A 19602-nucleotide genomic window follows, 5' to 3' on the forward strand; every position below is an offset into this window, starting at 1 on the left:
GTATCTACTCAAACTGAACTAGCTTGTAAAATTGTCGCTACCGTTCGTAAAGACAATCAAACTCCTCTCATATTGCGTTACCTCTACCGAATCTGAGCTGAGCCGAAGAGAGGAGGTGGGGGGTCAAATGATCTACCTGTACGATTCAGCAGCACGACGGGCGAATGGATTGTAAGGCAGGCCAGGCCGTCTCTGCGAATCTGACACTGTCTGGTCTCGTGATCCTCAAAGCGGAATACTGGAGCTGGTTGACTCATGACTCACGCAACAAAGGTGATATGTAGGGTATTGACATTGTCGCAGCAGAGAGAAAATGGAGCATTGGAGAAAGGAACAAGCCCGCAGAAGGGCCAAACCGACGCTCAGGTACTGCGCCTCATCAGGCGAGTGCTCCGAATGGGTCCCAAGGAGGCAGTACATGCGTCGCCTTGTTAATCCCTTCGACGTGCAGCTTCCAGTGCTTCTCCTCACAATAGTCCTTTCTAATAACCGTCTCTAGTACATACTCGCTAAACCACTCATCACTCATGACGAGGTATCCTTTATGTCCGGCATCTGGTCCCCAAGAGTTGAGAATCTTCCATCGGATTGGCTTGCCTGCCGAGTCGAGGTGCACGGCAACGATGACCATTGCGTGTGTTGCGCTACTCTCCCCTGTATCGATGCGCTGTGCTTTGTTCATACCGAACTTGAAACCAAAGGCAGCTTCATAGTCAAAGAGGTCCACGTCGAGGATACCTCGAGAGGTGTCGCTGGCTTGGCCCACATCGCAACCGAACCAGACTGGGTGGCCGCCCTTGAGCTGAGCGATGGTGGCCTGCTTCATGGCATCGATGTGGGCATTGACGTAGAAGACGGGAGACTCGCCGTGTACATTGCCTAGCCGGCTGACGGTCATGGACACGTCGTACTGCCTTCGAGGGTCATTGACGAGGGAGACTTGCTCCAGTGGCTTGAAACCGGGGGCGAACTTGGCAAGGAACTCAATAGGAGTCATTGTGATTGACTTGAACTGGTTCTTTGTGTCACGGTATTCATAGGTGAAAGGCTCGTCTGGCTTGGGAGGATTGCCGTCCATGATGACCAAGACGCGGTAGATTTCCTCCATCATGGCATCCTTGCGCTGGCGGCAAATCTTGTCAGCAGCAGCTTCTGCTTGAGCGGGAGCGAGAGTGTTGGACAGCTTAGCAACAGTCTCGCGCTTGAGGCTTCGCAGGATGAGGGCGTGCTCTCGGAGCTTGCGTGTGATGAGCTCGTTGATACCAGAAGTCCTCGATGTGTTGAATGACTCTGGGTAGACGTCCATCGGAACAACTCCGTACTTGATCAAGAGGTTGGCGACCATTGAGAACTGTCCGCCATCACCAACGGGATCGCCCTTGAGGTAGCCAACGATCCTCGAGTCAATCTCGTCGTCGTACAGGTCCAGAATCTGCTCGAGGAAGTAGTTGGCCTTTTCCAGCTTGTCAAAGAAGTGCAGGTAGGACTTGCTCAATTCGAACTCCTGCACGCCAAGCGTTTTGATCATCTCTAGCCGAACGCAGTTCATAGTCGCAAAGAGCCAGCATCGACCACTGGACATCTGGTTGGACACGGGCGAGACTTCTAGGTCCAGAGCAGTGTTGAAGACGAATGTCTCGACTACTTCGGCCTTGCGGCGGTGCAGAGAGGCGTTGGCGCTTGCATTGTGCAGAGTGAGCTGGGCCAATCGAGAGACGGGGTCCTAGTAGTCGTGGGAGTGGAGTGCATATACTCAGTCAGCCTCTGAACGAACAAGGTGGGCATGTCAAGTGCAGTCCGGCAGCTGGGCTACTCACGTCCTGAATCTTCTTCTCCCATTGCTTCATGCCAGAGATGGCGAGGGCATTTGATGCGGGTCGATGGCTGAGATGGCCTGCCTGTGCCTCGGCATCGATCTTGAGACGTCGGTCAGCAGAGTGGTGGCGAGTGGTGGCAGAGGAGGGAGGGGTGGACGAGGAGTGGGCAGCGGCGCTCTTCTCCCTGAGAGAGGCAGAGGCTGAAGGTGGGGCGGCGGCGGGTTGTGACTGAGATGCGCCCATGGCGGTGATGGTAAGGGTTGAGGGTGAGAGGGGTGGAGTGGCAAGTAGGAAAGGAAGAGAGCAAAAGGGGTCTAAGGAGGTGTTTGGTATTTGTTGTGGTACAAGGCGTAGGTGTTGGGAGATAAGCCAGGGCAACCCTGAATGCGTTCGTTTGCCGATGGTCCGAGCATCCAACACGGCCCCTGCTTGCGGGCAAAGGTGCGAGATCCGGGGAAGACTGCTCCAGTGCCTCCGATCTCCTCCTCAGGGCAGTGTCACGTCGTGTGCCTGTGTCCGCCTGTCTCTCCGCCCGCCCTTCGGGAAAGGGGTCCGGCCCGGAGATCCAGAGATAAAGATGACTGGGCGCGGCTCGGCGCCGACGCGATGCTGATGATCTCCCCTCACCCCTAGTCTCAGCAGTCAAGCGAGTCAAGAGGAGCAATCAGTCGAGTCACAGAGACGCATTGTCCGAAACCTCGTTAGATGCAGGGGTAAATGTACAGTGAGGGTCGCAAGAGTGAGATGAGCGCGGGTGGATAGAGAGGCCCGGACGACGCGCTTGGGGGCTCCAATCTCTGAACCTCATTCCCATAGGTCATCGTCTCCAGCCCGATTCGAGCCTTTGCCGCTCTTGGCCTTGACTCCCTTGGCCTTGCCGCCCTTGCTACCGCCTTGCTCCTTGTAGTACTGCCTAAGCTCATTCTTGCTATACCCAGCTTGCTCCTGCTCTGCCGCTTCCGCCCATTGCTCCTCCTTGACGTCCTTGGCAGTCTTCAGCCCTGAATCGGCCAGTCTTTGTGATCTTGAAGGGGTGCTGTATCCACTGCTTAGGCTTCCGCCACCACGCTCTTCCCTCTCGCGGTCCTTGGCCTCCCCGCGACGCTTCTTGATGTACTCTCCCTTCCAATCGGTACGCGACTCTCGCCTTGTCCAGTGGTGACCGCCGCTGCCAGATGAGCCAAGCGATGGGCCTGAATTGGCAGTTGCATCTTGCGAGTCAAACTGCGCCAGGCATTGCCTATACCAGCAGTAGTTGAGCGTGGCTGACCTCCGGTAGCGCTTGCAGACGACGGATAGCACCGCCAATTCTCTCACGCGGAGAGAGAGGAAGATGCGTTGTGAGAGCTCCTTTGGTAGAGAGCGTAGGGGGTCTGTCTTGCTCTTGGGAGCTTTGATCTTCACGGGTCTCTCGGTACTGAGATTCGACTTCATCTTTGGGGCTGAGAAACTGCTCGAGGCAAGGCCGCTGCTACCGGCCATACTGGGCGATGTTGGCCTGCTGAGCTCGGCTGGGGTGCCAGGTAATGTACCGGGAGCAGTCGCGATGCCTGGCAAGATATATTAGGAGGAGCATGAGTCATGAGTCATACTGGACAATGGCGCCTTCATTTCCTGTGCCTGTCAATTCCGATCATTACTTACCGACGAGCTCTTCATCGCTGGTGTGAATCTCTTCCCAGTCATCATTGTGTGCCTCGCGATTGTCGTCAATGGACGCGCTGGCCAGCTTTGCCGATAGTATTGTCTGCAGTAATTGCGACATGTTGAGGTTCTGTGACTTTTCGAGGACGTATTCAGGTGTGGCAAAGAGGGGAAGCACCAATCAGGGAGTAGGCGCCCTCTCGCTCCAATTAGTGAGCCGAGGATTGACAATGACTCCACACGGACTCAGCCACGCCTCGCTTGGCCGCCAGCCACATTCCGTTCCGATGCACACGTCTTTCCGCCCAGCCAAAATTATTCCGGCTGATGACCAGGAAGGACCAAGGAGGGTGTTCACCGACTCCTCCCAGTCGATCACCTGCCATCTTCAACTATGCGAGGAGGACGGTTCCTTTCAGCCGCGGTGGCAAATACGCCTCGTCTTCCACAGGCCGCTACACAGGCTTCATCGTCCTCTGCGGGATCAGCGACACGCTATGCCTGGAACACCAGGCGGCGGTCCTTCCACAGCTCTCTGACACGCACGCAGGACAGCCGAGACGAGAATGGCTCTGCAGCAGGAGTCATGGATGAAGGCACTTCCACATCTCCTCAGGCCTCCTCCTCATCCGAAGCACCTCAAGGTAGCAACACTGATGTCGACACTGCTACCGCCAGTAGTCAGGCACCTTCACAGACCATGTCCGACCAACAGGCATCACGATTAAACTCTCTGTTTGGCCTGGGAGAAGACAGCCCTGCCTCTTCTTCCTCTACCTCGGAGAAGGCGACACGCACGCCATTCTCACTGTCAGCGAACGATTCCACCTCCTCCTCTTCTAACGCAGCATCAGCCTACGACGGCCTCTTCGACTCGCCCGACGCCTTTGCCCGAACAGATCCCCCCTCCGCTCGCAGCACCGCCCGGCGGACCCTTCCAAGGGAGACCCTACTGGGAGGCTCTGCCCAGCGACAGGGTTTCCGTGGGTCAGGTTATGACTCGACTTCGCGCTCGGATAGATACGCAGCACCTGCGAAGTTGGACCCCTCGGAAAAGCGCAAATGGCAAAAGCTACTCGCGGATGTGGCCAGCAGCTTCAGCAGCGATGGTCGTGGAGGCTCAGGCTCTGCGCTCGATGGCGCTCTTGGCTCTTTTGCCAGGCGCAATGACCTAGAGGATCTCCGACAGAATCGTCGGAGGGCTCGACTGGGCCACAGAGCCACTGTCAGCGATGGTTCCGGTCGTCTAGCTCGACTAGACGAGGGCATCGGATCCGACCTGAGCGAAGAGGACATTGAAGCTGGTGTGGATCAGGCTAGACAGGAAATGAATCTGCAAATGAATGAAGCAGACCTCTGGGCTTGGGCAGCAAAGGAGATTTGGGCATTCGATGAGAAGAGACACAGGAAGGGGTCTGCCGCTGCGAGGCAGCAGATGCAGCCCCCGGCGGAAACCCTATCAGAGGCAGGACCAGAGGCTGTCGCGGCCCCGGGGGAGGAGCCAGTGCTCCACCAAGCGGCATACGGGATGGGCACTCCATTCTACGGTCCTGTCCTCCATCAGCTCCTCATCCACTTCAGGGATCGCCTCAAGTCACCCACTTCCGCCCTCGCCGTTCTGCAAATCACCCGAGCGCTCGGCCCACGCTCACTGGTTCTGGGCTGCACCGCCGAGCTCTACACCGAGGCGATCCGTACTCGATGGGAGGAATGGCGCGACGCACGCGGCTGTCTGGAGCTGCTCAAGGAAGCTAGAGGCGTGGGCATCGTCGATAGTCGAATCGCTCGCGGTCTTGCGGGGCCCGAGCCCAATTCGAGAAGTCTCGTAGGCGTGGGACAGAGCATTCAGGGAGAACTACGACAGAGCGTCCTAGCTGGACGAGCAAAAGACGCCGAACCCAAGACAGGCACAGAGATCGAGCATGGAGGTCTGGCGCAAGGCGCTCATGAGCAGTCAAGCTCACCGGAGAAAGAGCCAGAGACGGACATCCTCGCCTCCCTCTGGCCCTCTCCAGCCGAGGAGACCAAAGACCCTCCCTTGCCCCCACCTACGGCAATTGCCACAGAAACGCTCTCCCTCGCAGCCATGCAGGCCCTACACATGGCAGATGACATTGGCCGTATCATCGGTAGCGATCGTCGGAGGCAAAATGACCATAGCAACATGCGAGGTGGACCAGAAAGAGGAGCGGGAAGGGAAGAAGAAGACAGAAGAGGAGAAAGTAGAGGAGGGCGCTTCTCTTCCTTCTCCTCCTCGCAAAGCGGTAGTGGGGATAGACGAACGTTCGGTGGTGGTTCAGGCGCAAGGGGTGGCTATCAGCGAAGGGATGGTGAGGCAAGGCGGGCCTGGGGCGATGCTGGCAGCGGCAGGAGTGATACTTTTGCGCATCAGACGCCACACTCTTCTAGTAGAGGGACGAGGTGGAATCTGCGCAGGTGAAGATGAGCCAGCAGGCCATTCAGCACGGGTCTATCAATGCTATGCCATCCCTCACAGAGAAACGTCTGAACGTATGTGTGCCTGCTCATGGGGCGAGCGGATGCATGAAGTGTCTTCTATTGCCTCAGACGCCAGTATACACAAAGCGAGCGTCACAGATGTACACTCACTGGGCGCCTCGAGCCCAACACCTTTAGTGTTTCTCGCGCCCAACTTCGAGCCACCTCGTATCAGGTGCTCCCAGCCAATTATTCCCGTGCTCTTCCCGGAACTTGGTAGTAGCCCTACCCCATCCACTAAGCTCCCCAGAAACGCGCAAGTCCCAAGGTACACTCTCCGGGTAGACGCCCTGTAGTCCAACCTCATCGGGCGGACACCAATTGAGGAGATCTGCAATCTCTGGGGCAGAAGTGTAATAAGGGTGGAACCGTCTTGTAGGGTTCCGCGATCTCCTCTTCTCTAGCAACTTGCCGTGACAGCCATACATGTCTCGCTCAAAGAGACTGTATCCTTTGATCTTTTCTCCCTCGTACTCGGGCTTGGTGTCTCCTTCGTCGTCGATGCCGACGTAATGGAATCTCTTTTGCCCCTTTGTAAAGTTCTTGACGGGCCACCGGAGAGCCTTTGCGTGCAGCTCCTCGAAGCGACTCTTCTTCATTCCATACCCCACTACGGTGATCCTCTCTGGATACGACCCAGTATACTCTCTAAAGCGTGCTATGGAGAAGATGAGGTTCTGATAGGAATCTAGAGCAAAGTTCTCCGTCGTCATTCGAGCTCCTTGCAGTCCCTTTGCAGTGGGCACTCCTGCGTTGGCATGGGCCCCTTTGCCCAGAATGTCCTTGGCGCTAGCGGTGATCGCCTTGGGATTTGTAGCAGTATGCACGGGTCCAGACGAGCCGACTCCATCAATGTGGAAGTCGAAGCCTTGCAGAACGGGGATGTTCATGCCGGATGAGATGGCTAGTGAGAAGTAGGACTCGGCCTCGGTCTGTAAAGACACTGTACGTGTCTGACCACCGCTGAAGACCAGCAGGGACTTGGGATCTGCGTCTGCAATCTGCAAACCCTTTTCGATGTGTTTCCAAAACGTCTTCACGCTTCCCCCTTGCTGGTATGACTCTAGGATCCAGTTCTCATCCTGCGCCCTTCCCGAGAAGTCGCAACCAGCTGTGGTGTGAGGAAGGCGGCACGAAAGATCAGCGACTGCTCTCGCAAGCCTCCTTCTACTGGACACCTGTCAATGCGACTCCGAGCCACTCACCCCATACGGCATGCCCGGCTACAATGACGAGGTGATCCAAATTCGTGGAACCGGTAGGCGGCGAAGGGAGATTTGCCTGTAGTTCGGCCGGCGTCACGCCATGGAAGCTTGTCCAAGTGCCAAAGCCCGGAGGCGGTGTAGGCGCCCTCCTGCCGAATATGTAGCGGAGATTGAGGAGCATGCTGAAAGCGGTGACGGCAAAGAGGAGTACGATTCCGAGATTGGTGACTCTAGATCTAGCCGAGAGGCGCTCCCTCACGGAGAGGTGAGCGCCGGCTGTACCATTTGCCCGGGGAAAGGCTAGTGATATGCCAGACTTCCTAGCTGCCCCTGTAAAGAGACTCGAGGAAGCCGGCCGCGACATCTTGGCGGATTACTGGAAGAGTGGCAGTCGTCGCTATCGAGGGCTTTGTGGGTAGGAACAGAAGAGGCGGATCTGAAGAATGAGCTCGTGAGTGGAGGAGCGGCGGAAGACGTGTAGACGGCCGCGTCAGACGTGTGATGGATGCGAGGAGGGGGAGAGAGTAGATGTCTCGGAGAAGCGACTGGCAGGGAGCGTGTGAAGCTGAAGAAGCTGGGTGCGAGTAGTGGATGATCCGGGGTCGAGTAGACTGACGATGGGATGCTTCGGGTGTGATCTCTTTCTATCAAATGATCATCGCCGCCGCTTCCTTTGGCTGCTTGTCCCCTTTGCCTCTACGCAACCCGGCCCCGCCTCTTTCTCCCACGCCCTGCGCGCATCCAGCCACTCACTGCACGGCGCTCAGCACCAGCCACGCTCCACACACGGGCGCAATCGCAATCAAATCACTCAGGAGAGGGCATCGCCTCACATGGTCCCATTCATCGCACCAGATACCAATCAGAGCACCTTGTCATACCCAGACACCACCTCAGCACTCACTCGTACTGCTCGCGTGGTCTCTGCTAGCCCTATCGCAACAGTCTCCTCGTCGTCATGGTGAAGATCCGGCCTCTGTACTCGCATTCCATCGGGTGATCATTCTATCCGCTTGCTCTGACGTGGCCCGCCTGAACAACGCAACATCTTCCCCCTGCCTCAGACATAGCAATGGCCAAGTCAAGGCGCAAAGGCAAGAAGGACGTTCCGGGGCCAGGTAAGTCTCTTTCGACGGCGAGTATGGCAGCAGACAAGAGTCACTACTGGATCATGAGCTTGATATGGAGACTCTGGGCGCAATACGGACTACCCCTCTGGGCGGCGATGCTGACAGCATCGCCTTTGCCGGCTCCCATCGCTGCAGAACCTGTGGGATCACCTCCTGTGCCTGTCAAAATCCCAGAAGAGCCTCCCGTGCCTGTGAAAGACGCTGAAGAGCCCAAGAACAAAGATGAGCCTAAGAAGACAGGAGAGCGCAAGAAGAAAGACAAACGACCACATCAGAAACGACTATCTCAACAACGAGCGCCTCAGCATCGACCACCTCAGCAGCAGATCATTACCCCCGACGAAACTCGTCCAGAGACGCCCCCAGCAGTGCCCAAGCCACCCCTCGCCCTCACCGACTTACCGACCGAAATGATAGAAGCCATTGTAGAGCGATGTGTGGCCACAAATGCTTCAGGAATACTCTGTTGCAGCAAAAGTTTGCACTCCCACGCAGTCGTCTGCCTGTACAAGGACGTCCACATCAGGTCCCTCGACCAGCTCAGAAGTTTCGTCTCTGCCCGTTCCGGGTCACGCAAGTCGTGCGATCTCTACACGAGGTCACTGCGAATCGACATCCCTGGCGTGCCTGGAAGCAGCGAGGCCTCTACGTTGCCCGCGACAGGAGGAACGCCTCACCAGAATCTACATACCGACATAGATGGGTCGGCCAACTTTGTGGGCGTTCCTCAGAGTGCGTCCGCTAAGCGTCTGCTCTACATCTCGCAAGCCCTCGAGATCTGCTCGAAGATCAAGCACCTACACCTTGCCCTCTTCGCAGTGCACCACTCTGAACATCGCATCAGCAGCGAGTATCGCAACCATGAATCGAACGCCTTCGTACGTGCGCTCTCAGGTCTCGGGTCACTTGAGACCCTGCTCTGGACTCCGCCTGCAGCTGCAGCCAACATACAAGGTTTCAGCGTCGCTATTGTCGATCAAGCCTTGCAATCGCTCGCCCTCGGCATTAGAGCGGCCGGATTTGCTGCCGTACGCATCAGGTCGCGATTCCAGGCAAATGGGATGAAGCCGTCGATGGAGCTTCCCGTGGCTCACTACAAAGGAGACACGACCACTGCGAACGTCGCCTCCTGGTCGCAGGAAGCTATCACTAAGGCTGCTAATGGCCATGGTCATCCTCTCACTAGAGTAGAGCTCCACAACGCAATTTTTCCAACGATCCTAGGACCTGCAAATCTTCTCTTCACTCTCGCGGCCCCGGCCTGGGAGGCCATGCCACCCGGACGAATCATGCCACATATCCCTACTCACTGCAACATGGTCAGCGGACAAAGAGTGGATCACCTGCGCAGATCTCTATACATACCCCACGTCTGCGAGCCACTCTTTCCCAACTTGACTGCGGTCAAGATCTCCTCAGCTACGAACGTTTCTGCGCAGGGTGTCTGCGAGATGCTGAGCCGAGTCGGCCGACCGAAGCCTCTCTCCATCGAAGTCACCAATGGCTTCATCGCAAGTATCTGGGAAGCTCGCTTGACGCGTGAGAGTATTCAAGCCTATCACATTACGCAAATGAAGGATCATATTCAGAGGCATCTCTCGCGTCTCTCGCGACGCTGGATACCTTCCTTCTTTGACGCCGTCAATCCCCTTCCTCGTCTGCGCATGATGCAAGGCTTCAGCGCAAGGGTACTCTTCGGTTGGTGGCTTACAGGCCGGCCTTCATCAGTTTGGCCGTTCGTTGACGTCTTCTGGCAGGTCTACGTGCCCCTCTACCTCCTCATCAGTGCCACCGCCCGGGACACAGGTCCGTGCTTTGCTGCCGTGACGCCGTATGCTCAAGCATGGCTGGAAATTCTCACCACGCCAGAGGAAGAGGAATGCGAGGCCGACTATCTACTTCTACTGCAGAATGGTCTAGACTTCCAAGATATTGCTGGCGCCCGGTTCTCCTATCGCCTTCTGCAGCGAAACATCGACACTCGTCACTCCCCGCTCTGGACCAACAGCCCGCCCCATTTGGGAAAATGGCGCGCCAGTCTCAGTCGAGATGCGAGGTACCGTGGGCGAGAAGACACGATTACGGTGGAAGAGTGGATGGATGATCGGATTCAGGCGCTATTGGACAAGAGGATGGAGAGTCTCAAGTTGGACAGTCAGCTTGATAGGATTGGTGGTGGTCACTCCAGATCTGACGCGAGAGGCGCGGGGTGGTGAATCGAAGGGACAAAGAGCAGAGGGAGCTTCTCCTTCTCGGCCAAGCAGCCGCAATTACGATTACGAACAAGATGACGCAACCTTACTTTCACGAACAATCACGACCTTACCTGTACATCACCTTTACGAGTTCTCTTGTTACCCGTCTTTTGTCTTTGCGCTCATCCAATCGAGTCCAGTGTCACCCTGTATTCTCAGAAAGCTTCTATGCGTGATGTGGTAGTGAAGAGTGGGTATCATTGCTGCATGTCTCTCGTCCCTGGTCCCTCTTCTGGCTCATCACGATCGTCCTCATCTCTCCGCTTGCTAAGCTCAACCAAAGATGTCCCTCCTCACCGCCTCCAATTCCTCCTCCCCCATCTCGGGAAAACCGATTCCTCGAGACCAAGGCTCCTTGCCGCCTGCTGGAGGCGAAGAGTGTAAGACAGCGCGCGAGGAGGAGAGGGTGACGCTTTGCGCTGCCAGCTTCTCAAAGGTGGCGGGGCGGGTTTGGAGGAGCCTGCGAGGGTGGTGGTGCAAGAAGGGGGACTGGTCAGTGAGGTGACTCGCGCTTGCCACATCGTCGGTGTGCTCGCCCTCACCTTCCAATCTCCTTGTCTGTCCACCATGTCTCCTTAGTCGCGATCTCCTCGAGCGCTTGAGCGCTGAAGACGTCACGGATGTAGTAGAGGAGGTGCGGGAGGGTGTCTGTTCTGGGTCGCCAGGTTGGGAAGCGTGGAGAGAGGGAGAGGAGGCGGGTGTCGCTCTGCGGATAGCAGGAGGGGAGTCGCAGGGAGATGATCAGCTCGTACATTGAGGCACTGTTCGTCCTTTCTAAGTGAACACTCACGCTAATCAATGGATGTCCCACTCCCTCCTGGAAGGTCACCCGTGGGAAGGAGGTAATGAGTCCCTTGGCCTTGCTCCCTTTGCTCTTCCCTCCTCCGCCTCCTTCTCCGGTAGAGCCAGAGGGCAAGACACTCCCCGTCCAAGCGATAAGAAAGCGAAACACGCCCCCGCGATAAATTCCTTCAGAGGGAGGGAAGAGGACGCCGTGTAGAGCTGGTGGATGGGGAGACAGGAGCGGGGCAGTGTCAGCTTGGTACCCGACCCGATAGCGAGTTCCCTTCCTGCCTCTGTTTCGCCTGCCCGGGCAGCGGAACTCACTCAGAGGATCCTGCTCATCCTGCTGGACATAGACGCCAGGAGGACAATGCCCTGGCAGCTTCAGACTTGCACTGTGATGCAAAACGGATGCACGGGTACGGGAAGGGTCAGCTGAGTTTGAGCCAGAGGTCAGTACCGCCAGTACCGATCGAGTCACAGCATGGGCTGAAGCCGATGCCAAAGAACAACTCACAATTGCAAGTGGATATCATGAAGCGCTTGCTGCTGCTGCTGCTGCTGAGTCGACGAGCTCACCATCATCAGCAGCTTGGCATGCCTGCGATTGAAAACCTTGAACCAAAGGCCAAGGTTGCAGTATCACACGCGGAAAGGGGTCGTGAGGCAGAACACGCTTATCCTCCACTTGGCTCAAGGAGAGCTCCCAGCCGGTCTGCGAAAAGGGTATGGGTAGCATTGCCTTTCTCAAATGAAGTAAACCACTATGTGTACACGAAGAAGAAGACGCTGCGCAAAGGGACACTACAAGGCTCTCTTTTACACGGAGAAGCCCATTGAGCTCTCGCGCTTCCTTTCACTCTCCTTGTCACGATTCAACTTCTGCTCCAGCTTGGAGAACTCGTCCAGAGCAATCTCCTCTTCGACGTCAAGGACCTGAGGGAAACAACAAGGGGGACGAGTCAGTCAGCATCAGTCATCAAATTCATTGCATCTCCTGTTCGGGATCGTCTATAGACTCACCTGCTCGACTCCCTTGACTTCTGGGATGTAGTGCATCAGCATCCTCTCAATACCACTCTGTATGAACCATCGGCAGGGGAGGAGGTACATGGCGTGAGTAACTATGGCGAGTGAAGGCGGTCGCGATTGACTTGCTCACCTTCAGTGTGACTGTACTGCTGTCGCAACCTCTGCAGCTGCCCTTCAGCTTCACCCTGACCAGCCCATCCGAATCTTCACCGAAGCCTCTGAATTCCAGATCACCTCCATCCTCCTGGATCGCCGGCCTGACACGGGTGTCTAGCAGCTCCTTGATCATGGCCACAGTTTCGCTATCGCTATCAAGGATAGTCGTATCGCTGGAACCATGGTCGCCCTCTTCGGCAAAGAGCGGGTGACCAGCAGTAAAGTGCTCCATGAGCGTCGAGTAGATCTCGGGCTTGAGCGTTCCCCAATTGGTATCCGTCACCTTTGATACGGTCACAAAGTCAGGGCCAAAGAATACTGAGCGAACACCATCCAGCCCAAAGAGAGTCTTGGCTAGTGGGGAGCGCATCGAGTCACGAGAGTCGAGGAACTCTGCAGTGCCGCTGTTCATGACTTGCTGACCCGGCAGGAACTTCAGTGAGTCCTCGTTCGGTGTCGATTCTGTCTGAATGAACATCGACCGAGGCTGGGAGGTGTGGAAGCCACGTTGGAGAGGCCTGTATGAGAGCGGCGCCGTAAAGCGAGGCAGTGGCGCTGCCGCTGCAGGCGCTCTCTGGTGGCGAAGGCCATGGCAGGAAGCTGCTGTAGCGAAGGCCCTCGCAGGCGCAGAGGATGAGGCTATTGGCTGAGCAGCCACTGCCCTGGTCGCTCTTTGAAGTGTAGATCGAGCCGCTGACATGTTGAGGGAGTTCATTAATGGTATGGTCAATGAGAAGGCTGGTGTACACTGGAAGACCTCTGATTGAAATCCGCTGAAGCCGGCAAGCAGGTGGAGACTCACGCCGAGCGATCGGATCGGAGCAGTCGAGAAAAATGAAAGCAGGATCGGAACCCACAGGATCGGAATGGAGACCTTCGCCCGCACAGCAACATCCGACTCTTGCCATCCTACTCATCCACGGTCCCGCACCTCCCTCCTTCTTCATCAACGATGGCGAGACAGTCAGACTACGACTACGATGACCGATATGGTGGAAGCTCATCTTCTAGACGTAAGCATCATGATGCGCCGAGGGGTGGTGGTGGTGGCAGCAGCAGCAGCAGTGGTTATAGAGAGCACTCGCCGACTCAGAGCCGTCGTTCTCGTTCCCCTCCTCGCTCCTCCCGCGGAACACATGACTATGATTACGCCTCCTCCAGACAGTCGGGTAGCTACGGCCATCGTGATAGAGAGTATACTGGAAGTGACCGGCGGGTAGGATCAGATAGGGACTACCGCCATGACAGGTATAGAGACGACAGAAGGGACAGTCGGCGCAGCAGAGAACGAGACTACGAACCACGAAGCCGGGTCGAGGACTCAAGCAGGAAGAGGCCTTTGGATGACCGAGCGCCGCCGCCGTCATCATCATCATCCATGAAGGCTCTCGACTCTCAAGGCTCTCTCAATGGCAATCATCCATCTACAGGTCTGCCACCTCGGCCTGCTGCATTGCCGACACGACCGGCATTCCTGCCTGCCCCTCCTCCGCCGGAGTCAGGAGCTGAAAGCCCATTGTCAACCGACTCACCCGCTTTGGGCAGTCCTGCGACCATCGCAGGGCTCACTTCGGAGGACCCGAAAGCTCGAGCCCGCAAAGAGCGTCTCGAAGCATGGAAGCGCGAGAGGGAAGCTCAGAAGGCCTTCGAGGAGGCTAAATTGAGAGCGCAGAGCGTCGCTGCTGCCCATGGTAGCATTGCACCTAGTGAGTGTTCCCGCAGAGGTCGTGTTACACCCGAAGAGACTGACCAAACGCGCGTTCTATCTTCCTCCATCTCTGCCTCTAAAGCCGCCCTGCCATCCAAGACTTCCGACGCCCCCACTTCCATCAGCGTGTCGGGCCTCAAAGGCTTCGCAGCAGCTCGCTCTGATCCTCTCAAAGGCAAGACAAGCAAGAGCGCAGCTATGGACGACTCCGATCAGCCGGCAAAGAAGCAGCTCAAGAAGCTCAACCTGCCGCCAATGGACCCACTTCTCAAGCCAGGCGCAGGAGGGAAGGTCGGCTCTGGCTCTGATCTGGAGGATGGAGACGATGACGATGGTGACGACGATGGCGAAGCGGGCCCTGATGCTATGCAAATCGACAAGCGCGAGGCTGTGGCTGATGATGACGATGAGGAAGATCCGCTGGACGCTTTCATGAGCACTGTCAGTAATGAAGTCAAAACAGTAGATGCTGCTGATCGCAAACGCTTTGGAACGAAGACGTCGAAGATTGTTGCCCCTGTCATGGGCGATGACGATGGCGCGGTGGTAGAGGATCCATCTACAGCAGAGCCAGACGAACTTGATCAGGCTGGTGCGGAGGACATCATGGCCCTGGCTGCCAAGAAGATCAAGAAGAAGGATATACCCACGGTCGATCATTCCAAAATGGACTATGAGCCGTTCCAGAAGGAGTTCTACCACCCACCAACAGAGATCAAGGAGCTTTCGGAAGAAGATGCCGACCGCCTTCGAATGGAGCTTGACGCGATCAAGGTGAGGGGCAAGGACTGCCCCAAGCCTCTGACCAAGTGGAGCTACTGTGGCTTGCCTGCAAGTTGTCTGGATGTGATCAAGAAGCTGGAGTACGCCTCTCCGACGCCTATTCAGGCTCAAGCTATCCCTGCCATTATGTCAGGACGAGACATGATCGGTGTCGCCAAGACGGGTTCCGGTAAGACGATGGCGTTTCTTCTGCCGATGTTCAGGCATATCAAGGATCAGCGACCAGTCGAGCGAAACGAAGGCCCAATCGGTCTTATCATGACTCCGACGAGAGAGCTGGCGGTGCAAATCTACAGGGAGAGCAGGCCGTTCCTCAAGGCCACCGGCCTCAGAGCAGTCTGTGTCTACGGAGGCGCTCCAATCTCTGAACAGATTGCAGAGATGAAGAAGACTGCCGACATTGTCGTGGCAACGCCTGGAAGGATGATCGATCTGCTCACAGCCAATTCTGGTAGAGTGACGAATCTCAGGAGAGTCACCTACCTAGTCTTGGACGAAGCCGATCGCATGTTCGACATGGGTTTCGAGCCTCAGGTCATGAAGATCATCAACAACATCCGCCCGGACCGGCAGACGGTGCTCTTTTCGGCAACGTTCCCAAAGCAGATGGAAAGTTTGGCGCGTAAAGTCCTTCGCAACAAGCCGCTCGAGATCACTGTCGGCGGCCGTAGTGTTGTAGCACCAGAGATTGAGCAGATCATCGAGGTCAGAGAAGAAGAGACGAAGTTCAACAGGCTCCTCGAGATCCTCGGTCAAACTTTCAATCTGGATCGGGAAACGAGAGCTCTTATCTTCGTTGATCGCCAAAAGGCAGCTGACGAGTTGTTCAAGCAACTGCTTAGCAAAGGCTACACGACGATGTCACTGCATGGAGGCCAGGATCAGGTCGATCGAGATGCGACAATCTCCGACTTCAAGGCCGGTGAGGTAGACGTCGTCATTGCGACCTCGATTGCTGCCCGTGGCCTCGATATCAAGCAGCTCAAGCTTGTCATCAATTACGATGCGCCGAACCACATGGAAGATTATGTGCACCGGGCGGGTCGTACCGGTCGTGCCGGCAACAAGGGCACGTGTGTCACTTTCATCACTCCTGAGCAAGACAGGTATGCTCGAGACATCATCGCTGCGTTGAAGGCGAGCAAAGTCGCAGTTCCCTCTGAGCTTCAGGCCCTGGCTGATGCCTTCCAGGAGAAAGTCACCAGTGGCAAAGCACACGTCGCCAGCTCTGGCTTCGGTGGCAAAGGTCTGGAGCGTTTGGAGAGCGATCGTGAGAAGAACCTCAAAGCTCAGCGGTCAGCTTACGGCGAAGGTGAGGAAGGCGGCGGAGACGCTGGCAAGGATGCGGCTGCATCTGGTGTGCCCAAGGAGCTGGACGACATCAAGGTGCAACGCGGTCCACCACCTGCCGAGGACGACATGAGCGGCGTCCGTGATCTGCACATCGAGGTCAAGAAGGGAGCCGCTCCCGAATCTGTCCGAGCAAACAAAGTCAAGGCCGAGGGCGAGTCTGAGAAGCCGGCCGCAGACTCTGGAGGGAGCACAGAGAACGCCAACAACAAGGTCATCGATGCCGCCAAGGCTTCTGGCGCTAATGCTGCTCAGCTGGCTCAGGCTTTGGCGAAGATCAACGCCGCCCATCAAGCCCGGCTCAACCAGCGTCAGCAGGAAGCTGCCGAGAAGGGTCGCAAGCCAAAGGATCCTGACGCAACGGACTACCACGCCATTGTACCCATCAATGACTTTCCACAAAAGGCCAGGTGGAGGTGCACGAACAAAGAGACAATGTCCACTCTCATTGCCGAGACGGGTGCCTCGATCACCAATAGGGGCATCTTCTACGAGAAAGGCAAGGAGCCTCAGCCCGGCGAACCGCCGAAACTGCAGCTGCTCATCGAGTCCAACGATGAGGGGAAGGTGGAACATGCGGTCAGGAGTATCAAGCAGATCTTGCTCGAGGCAACACAGGCTGCTCTCGAGGCGGAGCAGAGGAACCCTCCTCCAGGTGTGGGGAGATACAATGTCGTCTGATACTCCGCACGTGAATTTGACCAGCTTGTGTAAATCGGACTGCAACGGTATACTTCATTCATGTGCAAAAAGGCGATACGTGAAAGTGACGAGACAAGGTTCGAAAAGAAGAGCACAGAGGAGCGAGTGAGAAGAAGACGATATCTACAAGAGTGATGCTCTTCAAGTGAAAGAGGAAGAGTGAATGTCCAGAGGTAGGTGATGGAATGAAGTCGCGAAAGATGCATCTTGTTTGCCTTCCTCTTACTCAGATACGTGGAGGAAGCTTGGCCTGCCTGGCTTGGGCCTGCTGGGAGTCATCCGCCCACTTGCTCGCCCACTGCCTTGCGACAGGCATGTTTGATAGTACGTCTTGACCATCTGCGTCTGCCACCGACTGCAAGCGTGCTGGAGCTGGCTGCACAGAGCTTGCATTACTACCGTACCTCTTGTGTAGTCCTATGCGGGATCCTGCAGGCATGGAAGCGGCAGCGGCAGCTCCTGTAGCGGCGAAGCGGCCAGGCTCATATGCTGGAAGAGGCGGAGCATTGCGGTCTGTTCGCAGGATCTCCTCCATGTGCAGCTCTGTGCCGAATCGACTCTGTGCTCGTGAAACGGATGTGAAGCCAGTAGTAGAGGTGGGCGAGTAGCTTGTGACGAGCGCCTCTTCGTCACCACGAGAGTAAGTAGACTTGGCGGAGGGAGCCGTGGGACCGACGGGCTCCCACCTGGCAGCAGCAGCATTGTGTTCGTCGCTTCTGGGTAGCTTGAGCTCGGCAGCTAGACGGAGCAGCTGTGCTCGCTCCTTCTCGGCCTGCTGCGCTAGACGTCGGCGTGTGAGACTGGGTACGGTGTGTGTGCCTTGGCCCCAGAGAACACTGCGTCGACCAGCGGTGCCAGCGCGGACAGTCGAGCTGTTGCTTAGTCGTCGTCGTGTGGCTTTGGCGAGAGCGAGAGATTTGCGCTTGAAGCCGCCTTTTGCAGAGGAGACGACAGATGGCGCGACGTGTGAAGAGGCAGGGAGTGCTGCAGTAGGTCCTCGTGCTGGGCTGCCGTCTGTGAAGTAGTTGGTAGGCTCGCGCGTATAAGGTGGAGATGCAACCGTGTGAGACCCTCTGCGGGATTGAGCAGGCACCACGTGCGATACGGAGGCAGAGGTAATGGAAGCAGCACGCGTTGCCGGTCGACCGATGACTACAGTGGTGCCCTGCTCGCTGTCGTACATAAAGGCGCCCGAGAGACCACGGTCGCTTCCCATCTTGGCAGAATGCTTGGAGTCACCGCGGAATTCGGAAGCTAGACGAGCCTCGATGTCTCGCTCGACCTTCTCATTGGCCTGACGAGCTTGTGCCCGCAAGAGCTCCTGATGAGCCCTGATATCAGCTCCAGAATGTGCAAAGGCTTCACCCAGCGTCCGCACCTGCTGGACATCACCAGCCAAGGATTTGGGAGCCTTTTCGATGTCCTCTGTGACCGTCCTGCGTCTGGGCCAGCCGATGCTGCCGGCTGCCAGTCGGCGCGATGCGGTGAAGGAGCGGTAATCTTTCGCTGGCTGTTTGAAGGAGATACCGAAAAGGAAGTTGATGAGACCGACGAAGAAGAGGAGCCAGGCCGTAGCGAGAGGAAAGCCTTCGGAGTAGTGAGAGAGGAGATTGGCGCCGATCTGTTATCGAACCAGGCGATGTCAGCAAGAGCAATTGGCAGAGTTCCAGTGCATCTCAAGTTTACTTACCATCATTTGGACGCCTCCCAGTGCGCCAGTGCCTGACCGTCGACCCAATACGGGAAGACAATAATTGAACGCTTTCTCGCAGTAGCCACCCCAGTTGGCCTCTGCTCCCATAGGTAAGACCAAGATCAGCATTGCTTCTGGCAGCAAATTCTTTTCACGTAGACCACCTTACAACTCACCACTGAAGACGCAAATGATACACAAGACGAGTACAAAAGTTCTATCGAGCTGCGTCCAGAAAAGACCCCAAGTATGCGTAGGGACATCTGTGCCAGGGACGTATTCGCAGTCATCCCACACTTCCGCATCTTCCTTGCGTGCGGCAGCGACGAGCCTGCCGTCGATGACCATCACCTCTAGGGTGGCTGCGAGGACGAGGAGAAGAGCAGTGATGGAGAGGAGACGTACGAAGTTGAGCCCGACGAAGGCGGCACCTGTTCGGGTGAGCATTCTGGAAAAGGATATTCCAGCCAGTGGAAAGCAGAGAGGCAGACAGCGGAGTGGTTTCGAGCTAGGAGGAGACTGGTACGTGAAGGTCGGAAGGTAGAATCAGGATGCAAGAGTCAAGATGCGTGAGACATGTCTTGATTGTGAGGGTCAAGAGGGCTGGCGATATCGATGCCTTCACGAACAAGAGTTCGAATGGCGCGTCGGCGTCAGGCGATCAGGGCACCGTCGAACAAAGGAACTGTGGGCGCAAACATCGGCTTTTGGCATCCTGGCCCAGCGTCCGACTCTGGTACAGTGCCGAGACGGCCTATACGAGCTCGTACTGACAGCAACACATACAACAAAAGACGCTACATGGGCTGCAAAGTCCGCACCACGTTTGCCTATGTGCGCTTTGT

At 56.5% G+C, this 19602-nt stretch overlaps 9 protein-coding genes across 9 annotated transcripts; 3 read left to right on the plus strand and 6 right to left on the minus strand.

The window, feature by feature from the left end:
* Nucleotides 1–379: 379 nt before the first annotated feature.
* BCV69DRAFT_286688 (peptidase C1B, bleomycin hydrolase) lies at nucleotides 380–2060 on the minus strand (the record flags this gene model as incomplete). The annotated part of the gene is made up of 2 exons (XM_025493532.1): nucleotides 380–1723; nucleotides 1818–2060. The coding sequence occupies 2 exons, from the start codon at nucleotides 2058–2060 to the stop codon at nucleotides 380–382; spliced, it is 1587 nt and encodes a 528-aa protein (XP_025349397.1).
* A 561-nt stretch (nucleotides 2061–2621) lies between these two features.
* On the minus strand, nucleotides 2622–3582 carry BCV69DRAFT_297538 (hypothetical protein; the record flags this gene model as incomplete). The annotated part of the gene is made up of 2 exons (XM_025494123.1): nucleotides 2622–3367; nucleotides 3462–3582. 2 exons carry the CDS (start codon nucleotides 3580–3582, stop codon nucleotides 2622–2624), a joined length of 867 nt encoding a protein of 288 aa, XP_025349398.1.
* Nucleotides 3583–3855: 273 nt separating this feature from the next.
* Nucleotides 3856–5901, plus strand: BCV69DRAFT_297539 (hypothetical protein; the record flags this gene model as incomplete). Its single annotated transcript, XM_025494124.1, has 1 exon — nucleotides 3856–5901. One exon carries the CDS (start codon nucleotides 3856–3858, stop codon nucleotides 5899–5901), a length of 2046 nt encoding a protein of 681 aa, XP_025349399.1.
* A 52-nt stretch (nucleotides 5902–5953) lies between these two features.
* Nucleotides 5954–7954, minus strand: BCV69DRAFT_137217 (hypothetical protein). Its single transcript, XM_025489263.1, has 3 exons — nucleotides 7166–7954; nucleotides 6072–7071; nucleotides 5954–5982 (listed from the first exon to the last, which is right to left on the minus strand). Exons 1-2 carry the CDS (start codon nucleotides 7527–7529, stop codon nucleotides 6095–6097), a joined length of 1341 nt encoding a protein of 446 aa, XP_025349400.1. The 5' UTR covers nucleotides 7530–7954; the 3' UTR covers nucleotides 5954–5982; nucleotides 6072–6094.
* A 213-nt stretch (nucleotides 7955–8167) lies between these two features.
* BCV69DRAFT_281249 (hypothetical protein) lies at nucleotides 8168–10757 on the plus strand. The gene has a single exon (XM_025491915.1). It carries the CDS (start codon nucleotides 8238–8240, stop codon nucleotides 10509–10511), a length of 2274 nt encoding a protein of 757 aa, XP_025349401.1. The 5' UTR covers nucleotides 8168–8237; the 3' UTR covers nucleotides 10512–10757.
* A 66-nt stretch (nucleotides 10758–10823) lies between these two features.
* On the minus strand, nucleotides 10824–11915 carry BCV69DRAFT_297542 (hypothetical protein; the record flags this gene model as incomplete). Its single annotated transcript, XM_025494125.1, has 5 exons — nucleotides 10824–11010; nucleotides 11093–11256; nucleotides 11341–11552; nucleotides 11658–11728; nucleotides 11851–11915. 5 exons carry the CDS (start codon nucleotides 11913–11915, stop codon nucleotides 10824–10826), a joined length of 699 nt encoding a protein of 232 aa, XP_025349402.1.
* A 135-nt stretch (nucleotides 11916–12050) lies between these two features.
* BCV69DRAFT_281250 (HIRA-interacting protein 5) lies at nucleotides 12051–13269 on the minus strand. Its single transcript, XM_025491916.1, has 3 exons — nucleotides 12496–13269; nucleotides 12357–12413; nucleotides 12051–12269 (listed from the first exon to the last, which is right to left on the minus strand). Exons 1-3 carry the CDS (start codon nucleotides 12931–12933, stop codon nucleotides 12153–12155), a joined length of 612 nt encoding a protein of 203 aa, XP_025349403.1. The 5' UTR covers nucleotides 12934–13269; the 3' UTR covers nucleotides 12051–12152.
* Nucleotides 13270–13433: 164 nt separating this feature from the next.
* Nucleotides 13434–17281, plus strand: BCV69DRAFT_281251 (P-loop containing nucleoside triphosphate hydrolase protein). The gene is made up of 3 exons (XM_025491917.1): nucleotides 13434–13534; nucleotides 13683–14227; nucleotides 14312–17281. Exons 2-3 carry the CDS (start codon nucleotides 13900–13902, stop codon nucleotides 17041–17043), a joined length of 3060 nt encoding a protein of 1019 aa, XP_025349404.1. The 5' UTR covers nucleotides 13434–13534; nucleotides 13683–13899; the 3' UTR covers nucleotides 17044–17281.
* A 200-nt stretch (nucleotides 17282–17481) lies between these two features.
* On the minus strand, nucleotides 17482–19592 carry BCV69DRAFT_292755 (hypothetical protein; the record flags this gene model as incomplete). Its single annotated transcript, XM_025493810.1, has 4 exons — nucleotides 18934–19592; nucleotides 18755–18891; nucleotides 17639–18685; nucleotides 17482–17553 (listed from the first exon to the last, which is right to left on the minus strand). Exons 1-4 carry the CDS (start codon nucleotides 19202–19204, stop codon nucleotides 17482–17484), a joined length of 1527 nt encoding a protein of 508 aa, XP_025349405.1. The 5' UTR covers nucleotides 19205–19592.
* Nucleotides 19593–19602: the final 10 nt, after the last annotated feature.

Source organism: Pseudomicrostroma glucosiphilum, assembly GCF_003144135.1.
Source record: "Pseudomicrostroma glucosiphilum strain MCA 4718 unplaced genomic scaffold BCV69scaffold_3, whole genome shotgun sequence".
Lineage (NCBI taxonomy): Eukaryota > Fungi > Basidiomycota > Exobasidiomycetes > Microstromatales > Microstromataceae > Microstroma > Microstroma glucosiphilum.